General features: G+C 40.8%; 1 protein-coding gene across 3 annotated transcripts in view; it reads right to left on the reverse strand.

The window, feature by feature from the left end:
- mef2ca (myocyte enhancer factor 2ca) overlaps positions 1-24846 on the reverse strand; it is a 36059-nt gene that overhangs the window by 5424 nt on the left and 5789 nt on the right. For 2 of the 3 annotated variants that reach the window (XM_026172682.2, XM_026172683.2), the window contains 7 exons: positions 14480-14648; positions 12207-12410; positions 3054-3197; positions 2776-2956; positions 1926-1970; positions 276-439; positions 151-174 (listed from right to left, as the gene is read on the reverse strand). In XM_026172682.2, coding sequence (XP_026028467.2) covers positions 151-174; positions 276-439; positions 1926-1970; positions 2776-2956; positions 3054-3197; positions 12207-12410; positions 14480-14533 — 816 coding nt within the window. In that variant the 5' untranslated portion in view covers positions 14534-14648. The remainder of the gene's footprint in view (positions 1-150; positions 175-275; positions 440-1925; positions 1971-2775; positions 2957-3053; positions 3198-12206; positions 12411-14479; positions 14649-24846) is intronic. The other variant, XM_026172684.2, reaches the window with a different exon arrangement.

Consider the following 24846-nt stretch of genomic DNA (forward strand, 5'->3'; position numbering starts at 1 on the left):
TAGTTCCCTTGCTTAAGGTAATAATGTAAATGACATTGGCACTAATTTCACATATTTGTAGCTTGTATATCATCTATAAACTAGCAGAAGGAGGCATACATGAAAAGTATGGTTCTCTCTGCTGATCAGATTTTTTTCAGAGCTACTTACCAACATCAGGTCAAAGTCCTCACACTGCAGGGCAGCAATAAAGCACAAACTCAAATGAGTCCGCACATAAAAATCAACTTATGAAATCAAACAAATCAAAAGACTAAGCAGAAGGAAGCACTTACAACAGCTGGTATGTTGTTGCACTTGTTGGAAGGGGGCATCAGTGTTCGCAGGTCAGGTTTACGGCTCATGTTCATTGAAGGACTTTTATCCTGCATGTTCTTGGGGGCGCCTCCTGGAGACAGCAGTCCAGGGGAGGTGCAGTGGTTGCTGTAGCTGTCGTTTCCTGGTCGGGCAAAGTTTTAAAAAGGTATCTCTCATTACAAATGACTACAAAATCACTACTGTACCCCAAACCCATTTTTATTTGTGCCTATATTTCATGGAAGTATATTTATCATTGCTGTTTTCAAACTTCTGATTCTGACCAACCACTTCAGCAGGATGTTCTAAGATTTCGTGCGACACCATTTTTACATAAAATAGGTGAATCTTCCCTTTTTCTAGTGTGAGGCTGGTAAAAGTGTCTTTAACTTCAGTATCTGCAGATGTATAGTTGATTGAATGCTACTGGAGCACTCTTTAACGGAACATCTGGGGAGAAAGTTCAAAGTGCATCACTCCAATGAAAAAGTCTGAAAACGTGCTCATCCACTCAAAGTTTTATAACTGCAAACTCTAGCTGAAGTCAATAACCAGAGAGGGAAGATTGTCTGTCTCAGAAATGAATTTTATATTTTAGAGTTTAAGCAGCTGAACAATGAGCAATGACAGACTCCCAATGTACTGCTTTATTCCTCATCTGAACTGGATACAGGGGAGATACCTAGCTGTCCAATCACAGGGGAGGAGACTTACACGAGTGCTAAATAGCAAGAAGAGACATTATCGCTACAGTTTTCTTCATGCATGTCCTCAAATTACCAAATGAAATGAAAAATGACACTCTGAGAAGCACCTTTTTTAATTGTGGGTCTAGCAGCAGTAAGCTGTTGAGGTGCTTGCAAGATATTTCATCAATGGATGTTCTATATCTTAGCAACCAAAGGGTTCCAGGTTAAAAAAAAAAGTTGCACACCCAACCACGTGCTACCAGTTTTGATCTTGTCAAGATCCTAGTGTGTGAGAAGAGCCTGAAAGAGGATGGTGTGTTTTCAGCTGGACTTTTAAGAGAGAGGAGATTTACAGCACAGGATTTACCTATCATCACCCTGATTTACTCAGCCCTTAAAAACAGAGTATTTGAGCTTATGTACTCCAGGAGGCGCTATAGTGCATCTCTAGCAACTAAAACTGTATTAAGGAAATGCTGCTGCAGTCAGTGCCCTGATGACATTTACCACTGGTAACACCTACTGTTTAGAGCAGGCATATTTCTTCTCATACTGAGCACAAGGTGGCGCAAACATATACATAATGATGCCCTAATCAGCAGTGCTGGATCCACTACACTCACATTTTACCTGTTTCCACTAGAAGACTACACTATCATGTTCACCACAGCAGCAACAACTGACGGAGTGGAGGAATGTAGATGAAGCCCCTCAAGAACTGGCTGTTCTTTCAGTGCCTAAAACCGACTGTTATGTAAAACATCATCTACATTTGTAGTTATGGCTGCTCTGCTATCTGACTTTTCACACGTTTATGTCATTTAATATTTAGGTGACCTAAAGACAGTGTTCAGTTTACTCTGTTATGACGAAGATCTATCTATACAAAGAGAGTGATAGAGATATATATAAAGAAATAAGACAGAGTTGCGTTCTTACCCACACTTGACAAAACAGTGCTCGACAGCTCTGAACCCATCAGTCCTACAGACAGAAACACACACATCAAATGAGTATACAATCTGGGTTTTGTTGTTCATTTTTATTATACAACGCCATAATACTTTGGGTGTTAGATTCTTGATCAGGAACCTTTGCAAACTATTTATCATGTAGAGCTCAGCTGTTATTCCAAACCTGATATGCAGAGATTGTCTTCATTCTTAAGAATAATAATTATTCAAATGAACATACTATATAGGGCTCCCAATAAATTACTACTAAAGAAAAAGATGATTCAAGAGAACCTAACACAGCTGGCAAAATTGTAGTTTTACTAACCGTGTTAGGAAATGCAAAGTTAACGCAAACCCACAATAGAAAGATTACTGGGAAAATGATCCTCTTATGGCCTTAGCATATCTATTGATTGTCATTATCATAGAAAAAAGTAGGAAAACACTCACGGCTGAGTCACTTTTTAAGTTGTATTCTTAAGTCTAAAATGCCATTAATGCCTGACTGCTACACCTTTTTGTCACTGCTGGACCAAATGTTGGCCAATACTGTTTTTTTTTCTCATATAGAAAATCTGGAAACACTGCAGCGCGTCAGGCTGTCTATGAAAGGAAAATCAGCAGGATTGTGAAAAGATTTTTAAATAGAAGACAAAAAACAGGAAAACACGTGCTAGGTAGGTTAACACCGAGTATTTGCTAGGTGTGGACCAGCCTGCTTATTTGCCCAAAGGCCCATTTTGAGCTCTAGCTGTGTTACAGTCCAAAACAGCTGAACATTTAATAAGGTCTTTGATGAGGACTGAAGAAAAAGCTACTGACCACAAACATACCTGCATTTCCTGTGCTGGAAGGACTTTGAGGCGACATGCTGTTTCTTTGCAGAGATGAGTGAGAGATGGGCAGCAGGCTATGGTTACCTAGACTGCCCCCTATGCCCTGATGGGAGTAGAGCAGCCCACCCTGATTACTGCCTGGGATGGATATACCCATGTCATAGTTGGAGGGCAGACCCTGCACATAGAACAAACAAAGCCAGTCGTCACTGGTAAGGAAACACGAAGCTGCTTAAAACAACGCTATGCATCAAAAAGAGCAGGTGTGAACATACACAGATTCTCTGTCGGTTGATCATCAGGTCAATGTCTTCATTGATTTTCCGGTATTTATCGTCCAACTCTGGGCTCTGGCCAGCAGAGTCATCAGCCTCGATGTCAGGGCTTTCACAGCCGTTTAAACCCTTCTTTCGCAGGGTCTGGATAAAAGAAGACAAACAAAAGAGTCAAACACAGCAGGGTGACTTTACTGTATGTACTACATCCACGGATCTTCTCTGAGACCTTCCTCTTTTCCTCCTGCCCGGCAGCTCCATCTTCAACATTTTTTGTAAAGTGTGTCCACTATCTCTCCTCTGCACATGGCCTAAACCTCATCTCAGGTTCACCTCTCTAACTTTGTCTCCACATCCCTCAACCTGAGCTGTCCCTCTGATGTCCTCATTTCTAAGCTTGTCCACCCTCTTGTGTTAAACAGTCTGGTCTAAAAGTCCATTACCCTCTCTCCCACACATCTGCATAACTGCACAGGTATGTCACCTGGACCAAATCTTCATCCAACTCTTCTTCATTTGCTAACTTTCCTCCATACTCACTATAAGCCTTTTTGTTGCTTCCCTTCTCTCTGCTGTACATCTAGCCTCCCAGCACTCCTGTCTACTTTATTTCTCTTTATGGCTATCGCACTTTTCCTTTGCTAAAACTTCCTCATTCCAACAACATTCCTCATTGTCTTTGCTCTGTCCTGATACACCAAACACCTTCTGGCAGTTTCCCTCAACTGTACTTTTCCAGTCATTTGGTAAGTCTGCCCTACCACCCAGAGCCTTTCTCAATTCCTCCCTGAACTAAGTGCATAATTCTTCCTTTTTTGACTTAAATCGTTTAAATCCTTACGTCTGCCTTCACTTCCTTAGTCGTCTTGATGTCCAAAGTCAAAATCGACCATCCTTCTCTCCATCATATCAGCTTTCCCTTTAGCAGCCATAGTCCCTACTCTCAACTCCACACCCCTGCCTTTCTTTCCCTCTCGCTGCCTCCTAACACACCTCCCTCTATTTCTGTTGCTATGTATTCAGCCAGCAGTAGTACAGTTTCCACCAGCACCATGTTGGCCAACAGCATCAGAGGCAGTAATTGTTATCCGGTCCAGAAGAATCTGGAATGGAAATCTCATTCTTGATGACCCACATATTCAAACTAACAATGACTACCATTCCTGATGGTAGCCTCTCCGTTTATACAGGCATCGGACTGGCACTGCACTGCTACTTGTGACTACTACAATTAGTAGCTCTATAAAACTATAAAACATGCAATCTAAATATGATTTTTATGAATTAAAGGCCCTGGTTGTGTGGTTAGTTAGTCTGCTCTGAGAAAGTTTTGATCTTTCACCAGGACTCTTCTTCTAATGAAGAGGTCGAACTTAGAACAAACATTTCCAACCACAAGAGGGCGATAAATGAGCAGCTATCCCACCAGTGAGGTTCCAAACTGACTTCTATAAGCCAGACAGCAGTGTAAAATGCAAGTGGTACAATCAAACCCAACATACTCGTTTCACCAGCATGTGACAGCATTCACAAAAAGGTCTCTGAATTTTTATACTCATGTTATGTGTGAAGAATAAACAGAATTTAATTTGTGTGTGTGTGTGTGTGTCTCAAAGGTCAGATGCTTCATGTGAATATTGGGAAATCTCTTCTCTTACACAGATATTGGATGATAATGATGATGGTGATGTGAGTGTGTGTGCGTCTGTTTGTACATGTGTGTGGTTTGGGTCTTGGTGGCCTGCTTCAGCGCTTCACAGCCCGTTAGTCCAGTCTGTCACCGTATGAGCATGGCAGTGCCTCTTTCAAACACAGACATACAAATATGACTGTTGGAGCAGCTATCCCACTCATCCCAGTCATGTACACCTGTTGTGCTTTAAAAGGGAGGGGGGGTTAGGGTCTGCAGTGAGGGGAGGGGTGAGGCAGCTTCCACCAATACCAGTGTGGCTACTGGAAGGATGGCCGTAGAAGGTTATTTTTTGCCACTGTGCTCCGCAGTGTTCCTCGTCACTCCCTTGCAATTTGTCAATCTGGCTGCTCTATTAAAACATAAAACTGACTCCACTAGCCTACTTTTCCCTCATCAAATACACACAGAGCACACAGTGCTACTACATTACGCATCACTTTGCTTTTTTAGTGGAAATAAAGACTGAATGCAAGGAAGTCAGGTGGAAACATTTTACTTATTAACTTATTAAAGGAGCAAACTGTAAAAATACTTCACGTGTTTATGCAATAAAATGTGAATTTAAGGTAAAGTAGAGGTCTCCTAATGACTGGTATTACATCTGTAAACAGTGTTTAAGCATTAAAGTTAGTCTTAGTCTGCTGGTTTCAAATTTAGGTTTGACCCAACTCCAAAGCGATTGTGAAATGATTCATTTGAGAGGATAGAAGAAAAACAAAATTGTAATTAGGGCTGAGAGATAAATTAATCTCAGTAATTATCACAGGAAAAATTACCTCTATAATAATGACGATAACCTGATGAGTAATTGGCAGTCTGCACAATCATCTGTACAATTAGCCTCTGAGGTTACAGCATCAGGGTTATGTGGATAAAATGTTCACAAAGATCAAGAAAAAGACAACACACACAGTTTCTTTCGCTCTCTCTCTCTCTCTCTCTCTCGGAAAATTAGAATAAGTGATCATGGGGAGAGTGTGCAAGATGAGGCGATTGTTGTTAAGAGACAATCACTGACAAGAAAACAAAAAATTTTTCCAGGATTTTAAAAGGTTCCACAACCAAGCAGCCAAATCTGCTAACAAGCCTCACAAGTAGTTCAGTCTGCAGCTTCTTTTCTTTAACAGAAACCTATCTGTAGCTGTTTGTCAGCTACATCAGCAGCCATGCAGTCAAGCTTTAACTGCAGCCAGGCAACTTCACCCGCTCACTTTCACCCATCCGGCAGACAAATCTATGCACATCATTTAAGCTGCTTTGGTTTGCCTACAGTTGCTGCACATAACAGCTGCTTTGAAACCCACCTCCAATCCACAGCATGTCTTTTGTCCCGTCTTCCTCCCCTCACCCACCCCTGTCACGGCAGATGGCCGCCACTCCCTGACCCTGGTTCTGCTGGAGGTTTCTTCCTGTTAAAAGAGAGTTTTTCCTTCCCGCTGTTGCCAACGCGCTAACTCATAGAGGGGGTCTTATGATTGTTGGGGTTTTCTCTGTTGTATTATTGTAAGATCTACCTTACAAAATTCCATCCAACTCATCTTTCCATAGCGTATCTGACTGAATCCTATTTGTTTCCCATATATCCTGTCCATCTCTACTGCATCCATCTAATAAGATACTTAAGAAAAAGCAATTCAAGTTGTAACATACAAGTACACAGTATACACTAAATTCTTCCAAGGGACTAGTGTTGTAGTTTGCCGAGACGAAGCTAATGTGTTACAGATTCATATACTTCTAGGTACTGCAATACACATCATTGCTTCTTACTGTATAAACTGAATGGAGGAAACTTAACTGGTGGTTTTCAATCAGTCAATTACTTGTAAAAGGTAGTGGGGAAATTTAGCTGCCAGTGGTGAGACTGATAGAATCGCACGCAAATATTCAGCTAACATTCATTAGAGTTCAATTCTATTTCATTTATACAGCATTAGGTGCCTTTCTTTTAAGGCACCTAGTGAAATATCTATGGAGAGTACTGCTCTATAGCAGAACTCTTGCCCTCATTGACCTCCAGCTCTCTCTCTGGGCAGCAGCTGTGCCCACACCAAAGCTAGGCCCTGTTTGAGAGTCACTCTGTTGTGTCTAACTTTGTCGCTCAGTGATCATTTGTAAATATAGCCAAGATCACAGCACATTCATTAAGTGGTGTGAGCTGGTGTTGTCAGACAGTGCTGTTAAATCAGGTGCAAGGTTCTTAGGTTCTTTGTACAAAATATGCCTGAATACAAAGAGCATTAAATTACATCTTTAGTCTTGTTGTGTTTTAATGAAATTCAAAAGCATTATTTGGGGGTGGCTGTAGCTCACGAGGTAGAGCAGAAGGTTGGTGGTTTGATCCCTGACTGCTCCAAAGTAACCAGATATTTGGACAGTAAGCGATATCACAGTCTTCACATAATAATGCAAATACATAAGTACATGTTCTGAGGTCTTAGTTATTTCCAACCACTGATGAGGAGTGTGTGTTTGTCAGGGCTGAATATGTGTAACGGCAGGTGGCTGGAACAGATTCCTGCTTTGGCATTTGCAACTTAGGGGGAGACAGCTGACGAGGAAAGAGGGAAAGGGAGATCCCATAATATCAAATCAGCTGCCCGTCTCCCACCCAACTCCACCATTCATTGCTTTTCCATCCATTTTGTTTTCTCTTTTTGGCTTCACTTGCTCCATTGGCATCTCTTTTCGTGAGCGGTCTCCTTCTCTTTAACATCAGACGATACTTTAAATCTATGTGAGCGTCAGTGTGTGTGCGCAGTTGCTCTGAAAGTGAGCATGTGCCAAGGAACATGACATGCAACATTTACACCATCGCAGGCAGCAGATTGCAGTTTTGTCCAAAATTAGACCAACATTATTTACAAAGACACAAGAAACAACTGTAAACATTCAAGTTATGGATCCCAAACTTTCTACGCATTTCTCTGAAAATTTCCTCATGATTTCCTTAAGAAATAGCTTCTATGTAGCTATCAGCTGTAAACCTATTACTTCTGACTGAGGTTGGTGAATGACAGTTTGTAGAGGATGGGAAAAACTCCAACATGATTCTGTAGTACTGGAAAAGTTCATATATCATTAAGCAGTTTTGTCCCCTTTATGACGGTTTCTATATTAATTGTAGAATCAGATGTTGTGTAATGTTGCTCATGAAAGGTATGTCTGACTACCTTTCTTTTGAAGAATGTCCCTTTCATCACCTCCAAAGTTTCTGCTCTGTCTGATAGGTCTGCTTTTTTTTTCAGCTCAGTGATGCAGCAATACCTTTTTAGACCACACACTGAGAGGTCCATCCTACTGCCACCTATGCAGAGAACACCCTTAACAGGTCTCCAACCCACTTTGTTTAACAAAGAGGGACATATAAGCATTCACTGACCATGTTAATTGACCACGTTACTGGGGAGGAAGCCAGAATACCTGGAGAGAACCCATGCAGGCACAGGGAGAACATGAAATCCACACAAAAAGGCCCCAAGCCAGCTGGTGGACTCGAACCCAGAACCATCTTGCTACAGACCACACCCCAATGCTGCCCAGGGGATCATTTCCTTTAAAGGATGTAACATAACTAAGGACCTGGAAAAAATTTCTGACCCTTAATTTGCCACGAAAAACTAAAAACAGTCCACACCTGTCCATGAAACCGTAATCACACATCTAAATGTTTATATGTGTGATTATTTTTTAACTACATTAACAGCACACAGATTTCCATCCACAACACTAAAGAAGTGAGACAGTAGTGTAACATTAGTTTCGCTCTACTGTTAATGTGGTATTTTCAGTATTTCTGTATTAGTTTTAACTCACAAGAGTGCTTCTGCAATGCTGCTGTTATATTTAGTTATGGATCTAATCTTTTCCTCCACTGCTAAATGAGAAATAAAAAAGGACATCTCATTGTGTATATATAAATATCGGACACACTTTTACATGAAGTCCTTGACTTCCTCTCGTTAGGTATGTGCTGGACTGGACAGAGAGGGGAAAAGGAAGGAGGGAAGAGAAGGAGGTTGTGGGGAACTTCAATGTGGTTACTCAGTCTGAAGTTGCTTCTTTTCCTATTCTTTATTTTCCTCACACACACACACACACACACACACACACACACACACACACACACACACACACACACACACACACACACACACACACACACACACACACAGCAAACCACAATCACACACTCACTGCCCGTCATGGCTATTCTTAGCTGTGTTCTGGGCTATTTTTAGACCACTACCGGTTTCCAGCCATTTAGCAGGGAGGGATCTCAGCCAACACAAAGGAACTGGACTCACTCCGCAAGCATATGTGAGTGTAGGTTTCATCTGTTTCTAATCAGAACACGGCACGGATCCACAGTTTAACACACACACGCACGCACAAACACACACAGCGGGCTAAAGCAAAAGAAGGTTAACAGAGTAAAAGTGAGGAATGCAGACTTATAAATAGCAGCAATGTTCCCAGTCTAAATGAACACAAAACAATAAGCTGATAGTTATCTGGCCAGTAGCCTGTACACACACAAACAAGCACATGAGAACAAAAAAAGATAACCAAAACAAAGGAGCCTCTCTTCTACTAAATTCCTGCCTGCCAGATATTTCATTGGCGGAGTCTTTTCACATCTCTGTGGACATACTATCATCTAGAACTCACACTTCATTCCCCATCCAACTCAGTTTTTCCAGTACATAAATAAGCGTTTCGCTCATAGGGAGTGATGTGATTGTTGGGTTTTTCTCTGTTTTCTTCGTATCGTTGTAGGGTCTTGACCTTACAATATAAAGAGCCTTGAGGTAACTGTTGTTGTCATTTGGTGCTATATAAATAAAATTGAACTAAAAAAATCCTCTTGGTCTTTAAAGATACTCTGCACTTAATAACAGCTGTGGGTGAATGTTTTTTACATAACTGACACATTTGAATACTAGTCCTTTGTTTGTGCTGTTGGTCCCTTTTTGGGCATTTGTAAAGGGATTAGGACACAAAAGATATGGTTACTGTGTGGTATAGACTGACCAAGAAGTCTGGGTTAAGTTCATTTCTACACTTCCTGGCATGTTAGCTTATGAACCTGGCAAAAATAATCAGTCCTATGCTAAAAAAGGTAAATAAATAATAAAAATCAACCCTGAGACAGACCTAAACATACCAAGCCTTCATATTGAACAGTCAAAAATGCAATAGATGATGTTATGGTGGTCAAGTCTAGTCTTTAATATCTATAATTTATAGCATGACATGGAGTTACATGAAAAATAGTCTCCACAGGACATTCAACTGCTTCCTTACTCAATCTTACTGCTTCCACAGGAATTAAGAGAGAAGCTAGCAGCCAGGTGCTGCTAATCAAATTCACTTGATTAACTGATCATCAGTGAATGTGTGCACCTCCAGAAAAGCTGAACTTTTGCCAGTTTGCTGCACTGAAGCATTCAGATGTGTGCTAACACAATATCACGATCTTCACAGAAGTGAAGGACATTCACCCCAGGCTCACACAATACAATGATCAGAGAAAGCTTGCAGTCAGTGAGTGGAGCATGAACTCTTCGATAAACCAAATAATCAAATGTGAGGCTATTTGTATGACAGCTAAAGTGAGAGCTTTCTTCTCAGACTGCATGCCTGAGCATGCAGCCACAGCTCAGGGTGTATGGCAATTCACTATAGCACTGTATCATAATACATTTAAAAAAGTAAAAAAAAAAAAAAGGTCCGTCTTTCATAGATTATGGGGCACAAATTTACAGTTGTGCTCAAAGGTTTCCATCCACTCATCATGGGCTTTTTCAAGACTAGAATGAATTTGCAGCATCCATCGAAGTGTGTGTGCAGATAAGATGCTTAGGTATTGAGAAAAGCACTTGTGTCACTGGGCGAGGCTTCAAGTAAAAAGTGCTTGAGTGCTAAGTTAGAGTCTCAGTCCATTTCATTTGGCAAAACAAATTAACAATGGCACCCTTACATACAGAGCTGGAATTAAAATGAGTCCAGAGAAGAAAAACTCCACTGGCTTTATCAAAATGATCCACTCATTCATCACTCCTTTCCACTACAATTTTACGAAGGTTAGGAAACTAACAAAAACGCCATGGCTAGGCAAAAGAAAAAGTGTGCACACACACAGGAAAAGAAAGCTGGACAGTAGCGAGGGAGGATAAGTTGTACAGAGGTTACAGTGGCAGCGACAGCAGTGAGCAGTAAATAACGCTGCTGTTCAAACTGTGTCTTTACAGCACAGAGATGAAGGGACTGCAGGTATAGATTATAGTAATGAGCTAAACAGGATTGTAGTAGATTACAGAGGATTACATAGTGCGTAAAGCTGGCTCTGATGGGGTTGCCCGAAAGGTCATGTGGTCGGCAATGTGGGGGAAAAGCTCAGGTGATGCACGCATACGGTGTGTCCACGTGCAGGCAGAGAGCAGAGAACGGCATCAACACAGTCCTCTGCCTTCTCGTCTCAACAGGATAGTCCTGCTTATGAGAACAAACCTTGGCTGTTTACATTTAATTGTCTGAGTCATCTTCCTCATCATTTCCTAAACATAATCTGTTGTTTAGCAATATGTCACATGTTTCATTCAGAACTGCCTGGATTCTGACATCTTACAGCTTAGATTTGACCTTGGTGTCATGGTGTTCTTAGCAAGTGTCCAAAACGTGGGCGCGTGTTTCCACAGAGTGTGTGTTTGCATGTGTCTGCAGAGGCAGTTGCTATTGTGCTCTTTTCCTAATACTGTGACTATTAAGATTAGGCAGAACAAGGTTCAGTCCAGCACAAACTTTAGTACTGTGTGTTGCTGAAATGTTATACAGTAGGTCACACACACATTTGCACAGTGAGGTCAGATCCTCAAAGCATCATAGTTCCGATTAATAAACTATACAGAAAGAGTTTTAGCTACACAACACTGACTGTGAGGACATAAGCTCCACCCACCAGTTGTTCAAAACTGCTCTTTAACTTGCTGGGCCCACGTCCTCATTTTAGGTTTGACAGTGTTTTAGTAGATAAAGGCGAATGGCTTAAACATGAATTGAGCTGCGGTTTGGGGAAGGCCTCGAAGGGGACTGGCGGTGGCTCCTGGGCCTGGAAGATCCCCACGTACTAAATAAAAGTAAAGAAGTTAAAGAACTGAAAAGGGGAGGGACGTAAACGAGAATGAACAGCTTGTAGAACTGGGGGAACATAAATAGATGAGAGCCAGAGGGAGCATGTTTGGAGGCGTGGTCCCGCTCCTGAAATTCTGATATGAGGGGCAGCTAGTTGGGAGAAAGTAGTCTTGATGTGACAGGGTGTCCACATCAAATAGAATAAGTAAGAATAGTATAAAAAAGATTAATGGATGGTTTCTCAGAATTCTTTTTGCTCAATCAGGAAACTGAAAAGACCAAAGTCAACAGCTTATACATGTTGAACGTGTGTGTGTTTTACTTACATCCACAATGTCGGAGTTGGTCCTGCTCTCGTGTGGTTCATTGTATTCGGTGTATTTCAGCAGAACTTTGTCCATGTCTGTGCTGGCATACTGAAACAGCTTGTTGGTGCTGTTGAAGATGATCAGTGCAATCTCACAGTCGCACAACACACTGAGCTCATAAGCTTTCTTCATTAGGCCAAATTTACGCTTAGTGAAAGTCACCTGGAAGAAAGGAAGGTAAAAGGAGAACCGTGAAATGTCTAGTTATTAATGAGTCCATCTACCATTTTGCAAATCGTCACCCTATGACATATTATATATAACTTACATGGTCATATATATGGATTTAGGTATGCAACAGAATCATCTTCATCAATTATGGAAAGCCATAAAGGTTGTGAACAGGTGTAAACTGCTGCTGAGATATTGCATGTGGCCCTGACAAAATAACAGAACATCTGAAGTACAGTGTGCCACCAGAAGAATCTCAGTATGAAAGCATAGGCTATAGAATAAAAGCATATAAGATAAAGGCATAATGTTTTTATCCTTCCTAACTCCATGCTAACTATTGGTGTCAGCAGTCAAAGACGAAACTGATAAAATGTCCAGCTTAAACAATTACAGGTTTCTGTGGCTAGGTTACTGTCAAAGGTATTACAACAAATTATTTTATATTGTCTTCAAAAACACATAACAACTACCAAGAATCTTGCTCGGTCAACGGGATAGGCAAGTGAAGGCCAAATGTTTATAATAAGTAACATTATTGCCTTTCACACTGTGCTGATAAATGTATGTTCCAATGATTTGATGCTGAAAATATGGTTAAAATCAGAGTCAGAGAGGGGCAGAGAAGACAGGAATAAAGCATAGAAAAGTAAAAAATAAATAAATAAATATCAGGATAACAAGATTATCTCAACAACTTGGTAGCTTGGGTGGAGGTGGGTTGCAAATCAGCTTGCATTTGCACTACAAAGAGTACAAGTGTGTCAGGTCAGCAATCGCTGGTGCTTGCTGCTATTTTCCACACATGTTAGCCATCATAAACTGAGCCACTGACATAAAAAAGGAAATGTTATTTTTTTTCAGTATGAATAATTGTCATCAATATGACCAAGTACACATACTTTTACTGTGTTCACACCACAAGCCTGCACACAAAGAGGCACTGGTATACCTTGGTACAGACCAGGGAAGGACTGGGAGGTCAGTTCTGCCCTGTCAGGGGGGTCAGGAAGCACATGTGCCTGCATTTCCTGTCATAACAGGAAGAAAGGAACCACTCCCCCAGAAAAGATATGTGTGTGTGTTTGCGCCCGTGTGTGTCAGTGCACCTATTTACAATCAGTAGTTATAACACAGTTGTTATTTTGCCATGAGCTAGATGGTGCTGGCACATTTTGAAATGATTCTCACACACAATCACACAGTCGTGTTTGTGGGCGTCACATGACATGGTTTTGCTAGCTTGTCTGTTTTAAGTGTTCTTGGTTTGTGTTGTACTTGAGTGAAAGCAAGCGAAAGAAAGAGCGTGAACATGTATATACAGCAGCGTTTCATGTGTTCACCTAAACACAGACATCCCTCTGCACAGGGTTCTTGCTCAGAGTAATCATGAATAAATGTTTCATTGCATGTCACAGAAGCTCCTTTCTTAATGAGCTCATCAATTTGTATAATTCCTCTTTCTGCTGTATGATCTTTTTGTTTGATTTGATCCTATCCTTTAATTTTTTATTTTTACTTAAATGCAGCAGCTTTTCCTTCGTGAATTATTAAGGTTATTTTTTATTTTAAACAATGCGCACTTTGGAAACTGACATGAAAACACTTCAGTTCGAGTTGTGAAGTTTTCAAGTGGAGCTAAAAATGTACCCTTAATGAACTTGTTCTATAAATACACTGTGGTGAGAATAAACAGGGGAAAGACTGAGGGGGAACCACAGGAAGAAGATGAGTCCTAAGTTCAGAGGCTGAGCCAGAAAAACTGTTTGGTAAATATAAAAAAAACTCTTTAAGTACTTTAAAGGAGATGTTTTATACTCATTTTCAGCTCAATTCAATTCAAATAATCCTTCTTCAGCTTATACTTGGCCCAGTGCAGCTCCTTACTTTATCCTTTGCCTGCAACAAGGCAGCATGGAGGCTGAGTGGTTAATTGAATTGAATTTAAACTTGCGAAAGTGTACCTCATAAGATTCTGTTCTTTCATATCTCAGTGATTAAAATAATAAACTGGAAGCACACTGTGAAATAAGTGCTAGTCAGAGTCTTACATCACTTACATGTCTGTTCCGTTCATCCATAATCCGTGCTATCTGGATCTTCTTTCGCCCCATCTTTTTATCGTTGACTGTTTTTCTTTTTCAGAACTGTCGTATTTTCAGGTTCCTTCGATTTACTTCCAAGTCCTCACGCTTTTTCACTTCTCACTTTCGAACTGTTGTGTGGTTCCTGCAGAAAAACAGCAATAAACAAATCGAGATTAACAAAACTTATGTATACTACAAAATTCACTGTCTGTAAGTCGTGTTGATGATCAAAACTCAGAACGTTTTTTGTTTTACACACACACACACACACACACACACACACACACACACACACACACACACACACACACACACACACACGCACAAAGAAATGTGTGTGTCTGTGTGGTTTTCTACATTTCAACCCACTCCCAATTAACCAAAACAGACTCCAACAGCAACATGTATGAACACATACATGCATAATTGAAATAATTACCAAAAAATTAATTGTGAGTGGGTATCTTCTCATGCTACAATGCACAGTTTAACTGACATGCATGCGTGGTCAGGCAGCACATTGTCTGTTTGCATGTCACCGCTGTTGTATCCCCCCAGACACACCCATAAACCCAGCTTCCTCAAGGGGTTTACTGTACACTCAGGAGGAAGTGAAACAACTGGGCATGTCAAAATGCAAATGATAAAGACGGAGGAGTCTGGCAATGTCATACGGTATATAAAAAAACATCTACGTTTGAAAAACCAAAGTCGCAGACTGGAATTAGGTACATCTCAACCGCTCACCAGAAAACTTCCTCTTTGGGCGGAGCTGAATCGGACAAGAGAGCGGGAAACACCACGACCCAACTTCAACTACAGTCTTTACCCTCAAACTGGTGTCTTTGAAAATCAGTCCTAAGCAGAGCTTAAAAAAGGACAATTCACTGATGAAAATTACAATTTGATAACACAAGTAGAACTTACATAACTAACAGTTATTCAGTAAATTGTGTTTTTTTGTACCGTCTTTAATCTAGCCTTCAAAATCTTGATGAGCAAAGGACAGAACTGAATGACAAACAACCCACACTCAAATAGCAGCAACTAGTTAAAAAGAACTTCAAGTAGGACCATGATTTATAAAACCAACACCATGTTGTATTTGGTAAGACTTGAAACTATCAACAAGACCATAAACTGATCAGGCAAAGGCTGACTGCGGTCACAGATCCGGTAAGTGATTTCAGTACAACTGAATTTCACTTGCTTTGGCAACATGAGGAGCTAACCTCTCAGGGTACCCACTGTTACCACAAGGAGTTAGTTGCAAGAAGAAATCTAGCCATTATTCCGGTAAGAAAAAACAAAGGAAATAAGGAAGTGAAACTAGTGATGTTAAGAGTGTGCAGCGTCGATATATAAAACATTAATGTAGCAGGTTTTCAGTGGTGGGACATCAGAGAAAACCCACACAGCGGACATTGCAAACTCTACACACACAAAACCATACTCTCCTGCTTATTCTAAGCTCAACGGTATAATATCTAAGGCAGTTTTCATTTCTCTGCACATGCATTTTTACTGGTTTATCTTGTGACTAACAGTTAACACAAAAATCAGGTACAGGACATCATCATATGTCATTTCTTCCATTTCTTCCAAAAGCATCTTCCGACTTTTTGTGATTATTTCTGTAATTTCACAAAATGTAATGCAAGTTACATACCAGTGCCTCTAATGCAGCTGAAAGGGGGCTAATTTTTTGTTTTAAATGACCCATGCAAAGATTTAATTCTCTGGAAAAAGGCACAGACTTTAAAATGATCTGTTCTTTCACAACTATGTGTAAAGACAGGCTGCATGGATAGGTGCTTGATTTTAGACACCTGTCGTAAATCGACTGAAAACACATGAACTCAAAGAGGGATCCAATACTTTTGACTATGCAGTGAGTGTGTGAGAAGAATCACAGTGAGCAGTATGTGGCGTTGTGTTACTAAATCTCACATTTAAGAGAAAAGAGACTCCTGTCCTCTTGGTGCAGAATGTGACAATTCTTAGTAGCAGCATGAATCTAAGCAAAGGGTTTGTTAATAACTTGTGTTGCACAGAGCATGAAGCAGGATGTGAGCTAAACAGGGGACATAGAAAATTTATGCTTAATATAAAAGCAAGAGTACCAGTTAATGCAGTGTGTGTGTGTGTGTGTGTGTGTGTGTGTGTGTGTGTGTGTGTGTGTGTGTGTGTGTGTGTGTGTGTGTGTGTGTGTGTGTATGTGTGCGCGTGTGAGTAAGAGAGACTGCGTATGCCATGTGACCTGTGTCACACTCCTGAAGTGGCGCTTAAGAACACGCTGAATTAACTGGATGTTCACACATGCAGGAACAGACACCCACAAACAAACACACATGGCAGGTTTTCTTGGCAGCTTCTCTGCCGTCATCATCATCGCCGCACTGCAAGGACAGAAGAGGTGTGACTGTTAAGGTGGTGTCAGCCTTTGGGCACACAGGATGAAACGAACAATAAAATAAGGATTTATGCCGATGTAAGCGATGACGAAGGTGTGTGCTCTCTGAACAAAAGCTAGAATGACTTTGCTGCAGAGTGTACTTCTTTTTTTGCCTCATCTCTTTATAACCATCATCATCACTATTTAAAAGGTATGAAGGCTACAGACAGCACACAGACATAAATCATGGCAGCACAGGAACAAGCTCTGAGTGCAAGATCCATAGAGGCTGGGGTCTATCACACCAGGCAAGACCCCAGGTGCAGGCTGGAGACAATCCAGCACATAACAGCAAGGTGCAAGATGCTAGCACGCAGGACATACATGAAACGCCATAACCAAGTCGTCAGCATTGTATACAAAAACATCTGGAAGTTACGAGGTCAAAATGGAACACCCCGCCTAGGGTGGTTGAAAATTACTGAGCTAAGATACTGTGGGACTTCCAGATACAAACAGACCAACAAAATGGTGGTGGCTAACCAACTGAATATAGTAGTGGTAGACAAGCAGAGGAAGATGGCCGTAGTGATAGACGTAGCGATACCGAATGATGGCATCTTCTGAACAAGGAACAGTTGAAGCTGAAGTACCACCAAGGGCTCAGAGAAGAGCTCAAGAAGATGTGGAGGGAGAAGGTAACAGTGGTCCCAGTGGTCATCGGAGCACTAGGTGCAGTGACTCCCAAGCTAGGTGAGTGGCTCCAGCAGATCCTAGGAACAACATCCAAGAGCTCTGTCCAGAAGAGCACAGTCCTAGGAACAGCTAAAATGCTGGGCAGGATCCTCCCATGTATCTGGTAGAGGATCTGAGCTTGAGAGATAGACCGCCTGCAGGGGCAAGAGGTGAGTATACGTCAATGGACACTGTACTGGTGACTATTTTTCAGCTTAACCAATCTAAAAATAAAAACAGAAGGTTCTGAACCTTAATTACCTATGAAAACTACTTCTCATTTCAGCCCTGGTGTTCACATCTCTACTTGTTTTCATGTTACACAATCTAAAGAACAAAGATTGACTGCACTCTGAGAAGATCCATCCAAATAATAATTACTACCAAAACACTCTTGTATAGTGTGTTAGTTCACACTAAATGTGTGAGCTGAATCAGTCTGCCATGTCACAAATAACACATAAATAATCCATAAAACAACAACCAAACGCTCAATGTGACCACTGAGAATTCAGTAAAAGATTTTGTATAAAATAAGGCTGTTGGCAACAGGAGAGAAAGGCAGCATCACTTTAAATGATTAAAGCTGAAACTGCAGTGCTGGCTTTAGTGGTTTGTTCATGTTGATCACGACCCTTCTGCACTCGTCATGTGCTTCAAAACCCCTCAGTGGTTCATACTGTGTGCCCGAGTTATAAAAGCAAGAACAACGAGTAAGAAGACATTTTTCAATGTTTTGTGTTTGCAGCAGATGGCCGCCACTGCCTCAGCCATACTCTGCCAGAGGTCTTCCTGTTAAAAGGGACTTTGCCCTCACCCAGTGTTTGATCATAAGGTATCACCTGATCTCATGGGGTTCACTCTTAAATAGATGCCAAAGTGTAACTTTTTTCATGGTGAATTGACTGATTCTTATATACTGTACACATTTTCTGCTCTCAAGAAGCACTCAAAGCATACCTCATTCACCCACTCATACAAGCACTTTTTTCTATCTAACTTTCACACACATTCACACTCCAATGCATGCATCTAAGAGCAACTTGGGGTTAGTATCTTGCCCAAGTCTGGCATGCAGACTGAAGCAGCCAGGGATCAAGCCACCAATTTTCCAATTAGTAGATGACCAGTTCTACCTCATGAGCTACAGCCACACAGAAAAGGCTTCTTCCTTTGTAGACAGAGAAACAAACTTCTCCGCCTCAGTTCTCACTTATACAATGGAGAAAAAACTTACACTGTGTAATTTTCTTTACCTCGTCCCCATTACTGTCTACTTTTTTGTTGTTGTGTCAAAAACAAACAGAGACAGCTCATAGAATATAATAGAACAGAATTCAACTTTATTGTCATTGCACATGTCACAAGTAGAAGGCAACGAAATGCAGTTTGCATCCATCCAGAAGTGCTTTAGCCATGATATAGATATATTACAAAATATATATTAGCAATAATATAGGTATATAGCTATATTACAGAAATGGGTCTATTATGGGTATGTTACAATGTACAAGGTAAGAAGATATGTTATGAATATGCTATAACTAAAAGTATGTACAGGCTGTAGTGGGTATACAAGCTATGTACAGGCTATAAACAGGATATAAATATGAAACTATACAGAAATATGCAAGTTATAAACAGTTGTAGAATTATAATTATCGTATTGTACAGAATGATTGTTCATGACATGAAGCCCCATAGTTGTTGTTGGTATTGCCACAACAAATGACCAAAATTAAGCAGTTATTTTACAGTATCAAAATCGTCTGCAGCAAGTAGCAGCATGCCGACTAAAGAGCATTACATGAATATCTCGTGTGTGAGTCATCCTGCCTGTGAGCCTTCCTCATTTTAGGACATTACAAGGAACAACATGGTTTAAATTTAGGGCCTCACAGGCGAGCACAGTCAGCATATTGTAGGGAATTTTAGGCCAAATGGAGATGTAAGCTGGTGAAGGAAGATTGCGTAAAACAATAAAAATCAGTATGTGGGCACTTGTCTGCCAGTGATTTAACGCAGAGTTTGATCTTTTCTTGGATGACGGCAAATCTACACCCAGCTCACACTCCACACGCCCACATGCACGAACCTCCCAGGTATTTTTAGACTCGTTTTAAAACAGGATTCCAAAAATACAAGAATGAACTTTTTACCCTGAACAACAATACGGCTGGTTTTTGGTTTGCAGACAGAGGAACAACTGTTAAACAAAGGAAAAGATGAAAATCAGCTGTCTCACGCAGCCCTCAGCTGCTCCCTCGGCAATTATTTTCCTACACACCAAACCTCACAGACAGAGTGTGGCTGTGTGTATGTGAGTGCCTATGCGCTGTACATTTTTTCTGTGTGCGTGTGTCTTGTTACATAGGAACGGCTAATGGCTGACATGCGGCAATGCCCTTGTATTTCTTGGCAGGACACCGCATGTCTCTATATAGAGACATAGAGCCAGAGAGGGTGGGGGTGGGTGGAGACTGCGGGTGTGAGGGGTCTGACAGATACAGGATGTGGATGGTGAATTCTGAATGGTCCCATGTGATCACTGCCTTCAGTGAGTCTAATGTTGAGTGTTTTTAGATCAACCTGGAAGTGAATCATTTGAAAAGCAGCAGCTACAGAGTGAGCAGAACTAAGGGTGCTGGAATCAACATGCAATGAATCAAATGTGTCATGTGAGAAGACTGCATGAGTGTTATTTCTGCTAATACCACCTGCTGTGATCAGTCTTCTCTCAGTAACAGGCCGTGATGGGAATAGCGGCGTTACAAGTAATGGCGTTATTAACAGCGTTACTTTTTTCAGTAACGAGTAATCTAACTAATTACTATTTGTATCTTTACAACGCTGTTACCGTCACTAACAAGAAAATGCGGTACGGTCGCGTTACTATTTTGCAACAGACGGTTGAAGCTGTGTTCAGCTTATCACATCTTATATCAGCTGCACGGAAGTAGCTGTAAGTAATCTGGGCGCTACAGCTTTAAGCAGCTGTGTGCGCTCCCGCGGGTGGCAGTCACTTTTGGCACAACACCTGGAGCTAAGGGGGCAAAACATTGCACGAGTGCTGCTGTTTGACTGAGTAAGAATAAAGTAATCATGGTAAGCCAATCGCATGACCACTTCAAGATGACAAAGCAACAAGGTGACATATACCAGTTTTTAAATTGTGTTGATAGGCCACGTAAAACCAGAGTCATGATAAACAATATATACGCAGCGTTTTTTCCTCAATAGTTTTGTCACATTTACTGCCTAAGGACAGCGCTAGCAAGCACTCTCTGCTTATGACCAAAAAACAAGAAACCAAACAAAACAAAAAAACAGTCCATTCATGTTGGTGGAAAAATGCACCATGTCGACCAATCAAAAAATGATATCGCACCATGACATTTGTCTGTGAAGGTTCTCAGTCATCCAGGTCATCGTAGTCAAAGGAGCTTGCAAAGAAAAGCGTCTGGACTTCTTTAAGTTGCTTGAAGACGTTTCACCTCTCATCTGAGAAGCTTCTTCAGTTCTAAGGTCAAATGGTGGAGAGTCCCAGATTTAAACCTAGTGGGAGTAACCCCCACAGAGTGACAAAAGGACCCCCTGATGATCCTCTAATCGCCTGAGCCAAGGTGTGAAACTGGGTGTGGGTCCCAATCAGCCAGGGTTTCGGGTGAGCTCATTGTGAAACCTGGCCCCACCTTATCATGCGAATTCCTGAGGTTAGATGGCCCAGGATGTGAGTGGGCGTTAAGGCATCTGGGGAGGGAACTCAAAACTGGATTATAGATGGCAGAGAGTTGGTGTCGTAAACCCCCACCTCTGTTCAAAGATGGTTGCTCACAGTGGACATAGATGGCTTATTTCACTCCTCCTTCAAACCATCTGTCCTCTCTGTCCAAAATGTGAACATTGGCATCCTCGAAAGAGTGTCCTTTATCCCTAAAATGCAGATGGACTGCTGAGTCTTGTCCTGTGGTGAAGAAGAGGTGGCTCTTCTGTGTTGTGCCATGCGCTTGTGAAGTGGCTGTTTGGTCTCTCCAATGTAGAGGTCTGGGCATTCCTCGCTGCACTGTACAGCATACCCCACATTGTTAAGTTTGTGTTTAGGAGTTTTGTCTTTCGGGTGAACCAGATTTTGTCTGAGCATGTTGCTGGGTCTGAAATGCACCGGAATGTCATGCTTGGAGAAAACTCTCCTGAGTTTTTCTGATACACCGGCTACATAGGGGATGACAATGTTGTTGCGTCTGTCCTTCTTATCCTCCCTCGCTGGTGTCTGGTCTTCTTTTCTGTGCCTCTTTGCTGACTTTAAGAACGCCCATTTAGGATAGCCGCACGTTTTGAGTGCTTCCTTTACATGTGTGTGTTCCTTCTTTTTTCATTCAGGCTTAGAGGGAACATGTTCTGCCCGGTGGTGTAGGGTCCTAATTACTCCAAGTTTGTGTTCCAGAGGGTGATGGGAGTCAAAGAGGAAGTACTGGTCCATGTGTGTGTGGGCTTCCGGTAAACTTCGATGCTGAGGTTGCCATTCTCTTCAATGTGCACAGCGCAGTCCAGGAAAGGCAAACAGTTATCCTTTGTGTCTTCCCTGCTGAACTTGATGTTTTTATTCACAGCGTTAATGTGCGCAGTGAAGGATTCCACTTCTTGTGTCTTGATTTTGACCCAGGTGTCGTCTAAATATCTGTACCAGTGGCTGGGTACTCTTCCTTTGAAAGAGCCAATTAAGCCAATGACATTTGGTTGTTTAGGAAGAGGGGGAAGTTTTAGGAGTGACGGCGAGAGACAGAGAGACCGAGTTTTGAAATGTGAGAGATTTGTGACGTTTAGCATGTTTGGAGTGTGTAGTTAATGTGTTGTCTTGTGTAGTTAGTGTGTAGTGTTGTGGATAGTTTTGTGTTGTGTGTCAGAACAATGAGGCGACTGCTGAATGAAAAACGGAGTAGTAATACACCTGCTGCTGTCAGACCTGCAGGTATCTGTGATGTTCTCCTTTATGGTGGACAGAAATTATTTTTTTGGAGTGGCACAAAAAATTTGTGTGACATCTTATTGATTGCAGAACAGTTGATGGTTATGTAAATAGTTTGAAGGTTATTTTTAAAAAAAAGGGTAAAAGGTAAATTGGTGCAAATAACTTTGTTGTTTGCAAAACTTGCGCGTATGATTTTAAAATTTATATTTATATTTGAATTGAAAGTTATGAAATATGATTCAATAAACATGTTTGTGGTTGTTACAGTAAAAATTATAACTTTTTCTACTCAGATTTTATGTTTTTTGTCTGATTTTAGATCAATTGTGTTAATACAGTATGTCAAAATGAAAACACAACTGTAAATTCAGACATGTGAGGTTGTGCTGAAAAGAATGATACCAAACAAGGCAAAGTAAATAGTTTTTAAAGGTGAAATGCAGAGGTCAAATCAAAAGTAGTTAAAAATGGCCAATTATACCCTGGACCCCATTATTAAACATTTTTTTAAAGTAACACAATAGTTACTTTTCAAGTAATTAATTACTTTTAGAATCTTGTAACTCAGTTACTAACTCAGTGACGTTTTTGAAGAAGTAACTAGTAACTACTACTTTTTCAAAGTAACTTGCCCAACACTGGTAACAGGTACTGCAGTTCTCTGGATTTGTCCATGTTTTACTAAATGGGTATCAACAAAAGTCACAAAATGTGATTTTCCGCTACAAGCCACAAAGCTTGAAATTAGCTGTATGCATAGAAAATATTTAATCTCAGGTCCAGATGGGAATTCTCTGATATTTCTTGACTGCAAACAGTTTTCTCAGCATTTTCGCAGCAAACAAACTCCATTTAAGCTACAGCACAGACACAACAAACAGCAGGCAGAGTTAACAACTAGCTGGTGGACACAGTGAGGCATAGGACAGCAGTAAATCATGCCGGAAATCTGACTCCATCCCAGGCATCCCAGTTCACAAGAACCACCAGACATCAGGAACAGGAGCAAGTCACACCTGATGCGTTCCAGTTCCAGAACTGGTTCTGAATGTGTGGACTCACTCCTGCTAGCAACACTCCTCAAGGTAGAGAGAAACAATTGTTTAGACCTCTGCTAAACTGTTCCTAACAGGTTGATTACCTGTGAAGGTGATGACCAAAAAAAGAGCTAAAAGACAGTGAACACAACTCCAAATAGAGCATCAGTTTACTCAGCTTATCTTTTCCAAATATTTATTTATAAGTGACTTATGTATGTATGTATGTATATATATGTATATATTGTACTATTCTTAGTTAGCGTATTGTCTGTCTTGTCTTAATGTTGGTTTAAAATGGAGCACTGTAACAAAAAATAATTTCCCCCAGGGATCAATAAAGTATTCTGATTCTGATTCTGATTCTGAGACGCTGCTAGTTAAGAAACTTTTATGATTTTTATTATGAGGTGAAATTGTCTGAAAGTTATTGTAGAAGATAACACTGGCAACTTAACTGATTTAGTACAAATATACTGTTGCTAAGTTGACAGACCCAGTGATAACACATTGTAATGGTGGTGCAAAGATCAACAAGTATTTATGGTTGTGTAGCCATGTGATAATCATTAAATATCTCAGTAACACACAGCACACAGTAGGTTTTTTTTTTAATGGTGTGCACTCAAAAGACATTTTTGGAGCAAAAGAACCCATTTAATGAACTCTCACTTGATTTCTCCCTGCTGGATTTTAATCTTAATTGAAGTTCTGGATTTTAATGACCATAAAAACGTGATAACTTGGATACTATTATGATGATTTTTTTTTGTATTTTGTTCTATAAAGCACCCATTTTGTCTTTGACAGCGCTTTCTTTATAGGGTGCACTTTTACACTGAGGTTTGGTAACCTGATCTTCTTTGGAGATGACCTCTCTGGGGGATTTATCCTGGAAGAACCAGGATATAAATGCAAATTCAGAGAGAATGTTTAACCCCCAAAAGATAAAAATGTTACCTTTGTGTTTTCTACAGCATTTCTGAGCTCACACTTTAAAAAACCTACAATCAAGTTTAGCTGTTTTTTGTTTGCACTTTGACAAAAACACATGGAGCTACAGAAGAAATGGCTGTCTCATCACTCTTAGAGGACCTACTGCTAATAAACAGAACTCACTGAGAAAAGTCCAGGGCATTTTATTTTGAAAGCCTACTTTCCGTAAACCAGCTGGCTCCACCCAGCTCTGTCTCACAGAAACACT

The sequence above is a fragment of the Astatotilapia calliptera genome, chromosome 7 (assembly GCF_964374335.1).
Source record: "Astatotilapia calliptera chromosome 7, fAstCal68.1, whole genome shotgun sequence".
NCBI classification, from domain to species: domain Eukaryota; kingdom Metazoa; phylum Chordata; class Actinopteri; order Cichliformes; family Cichlidae; genus Astatotilapia; species Astatotilapia calliptera.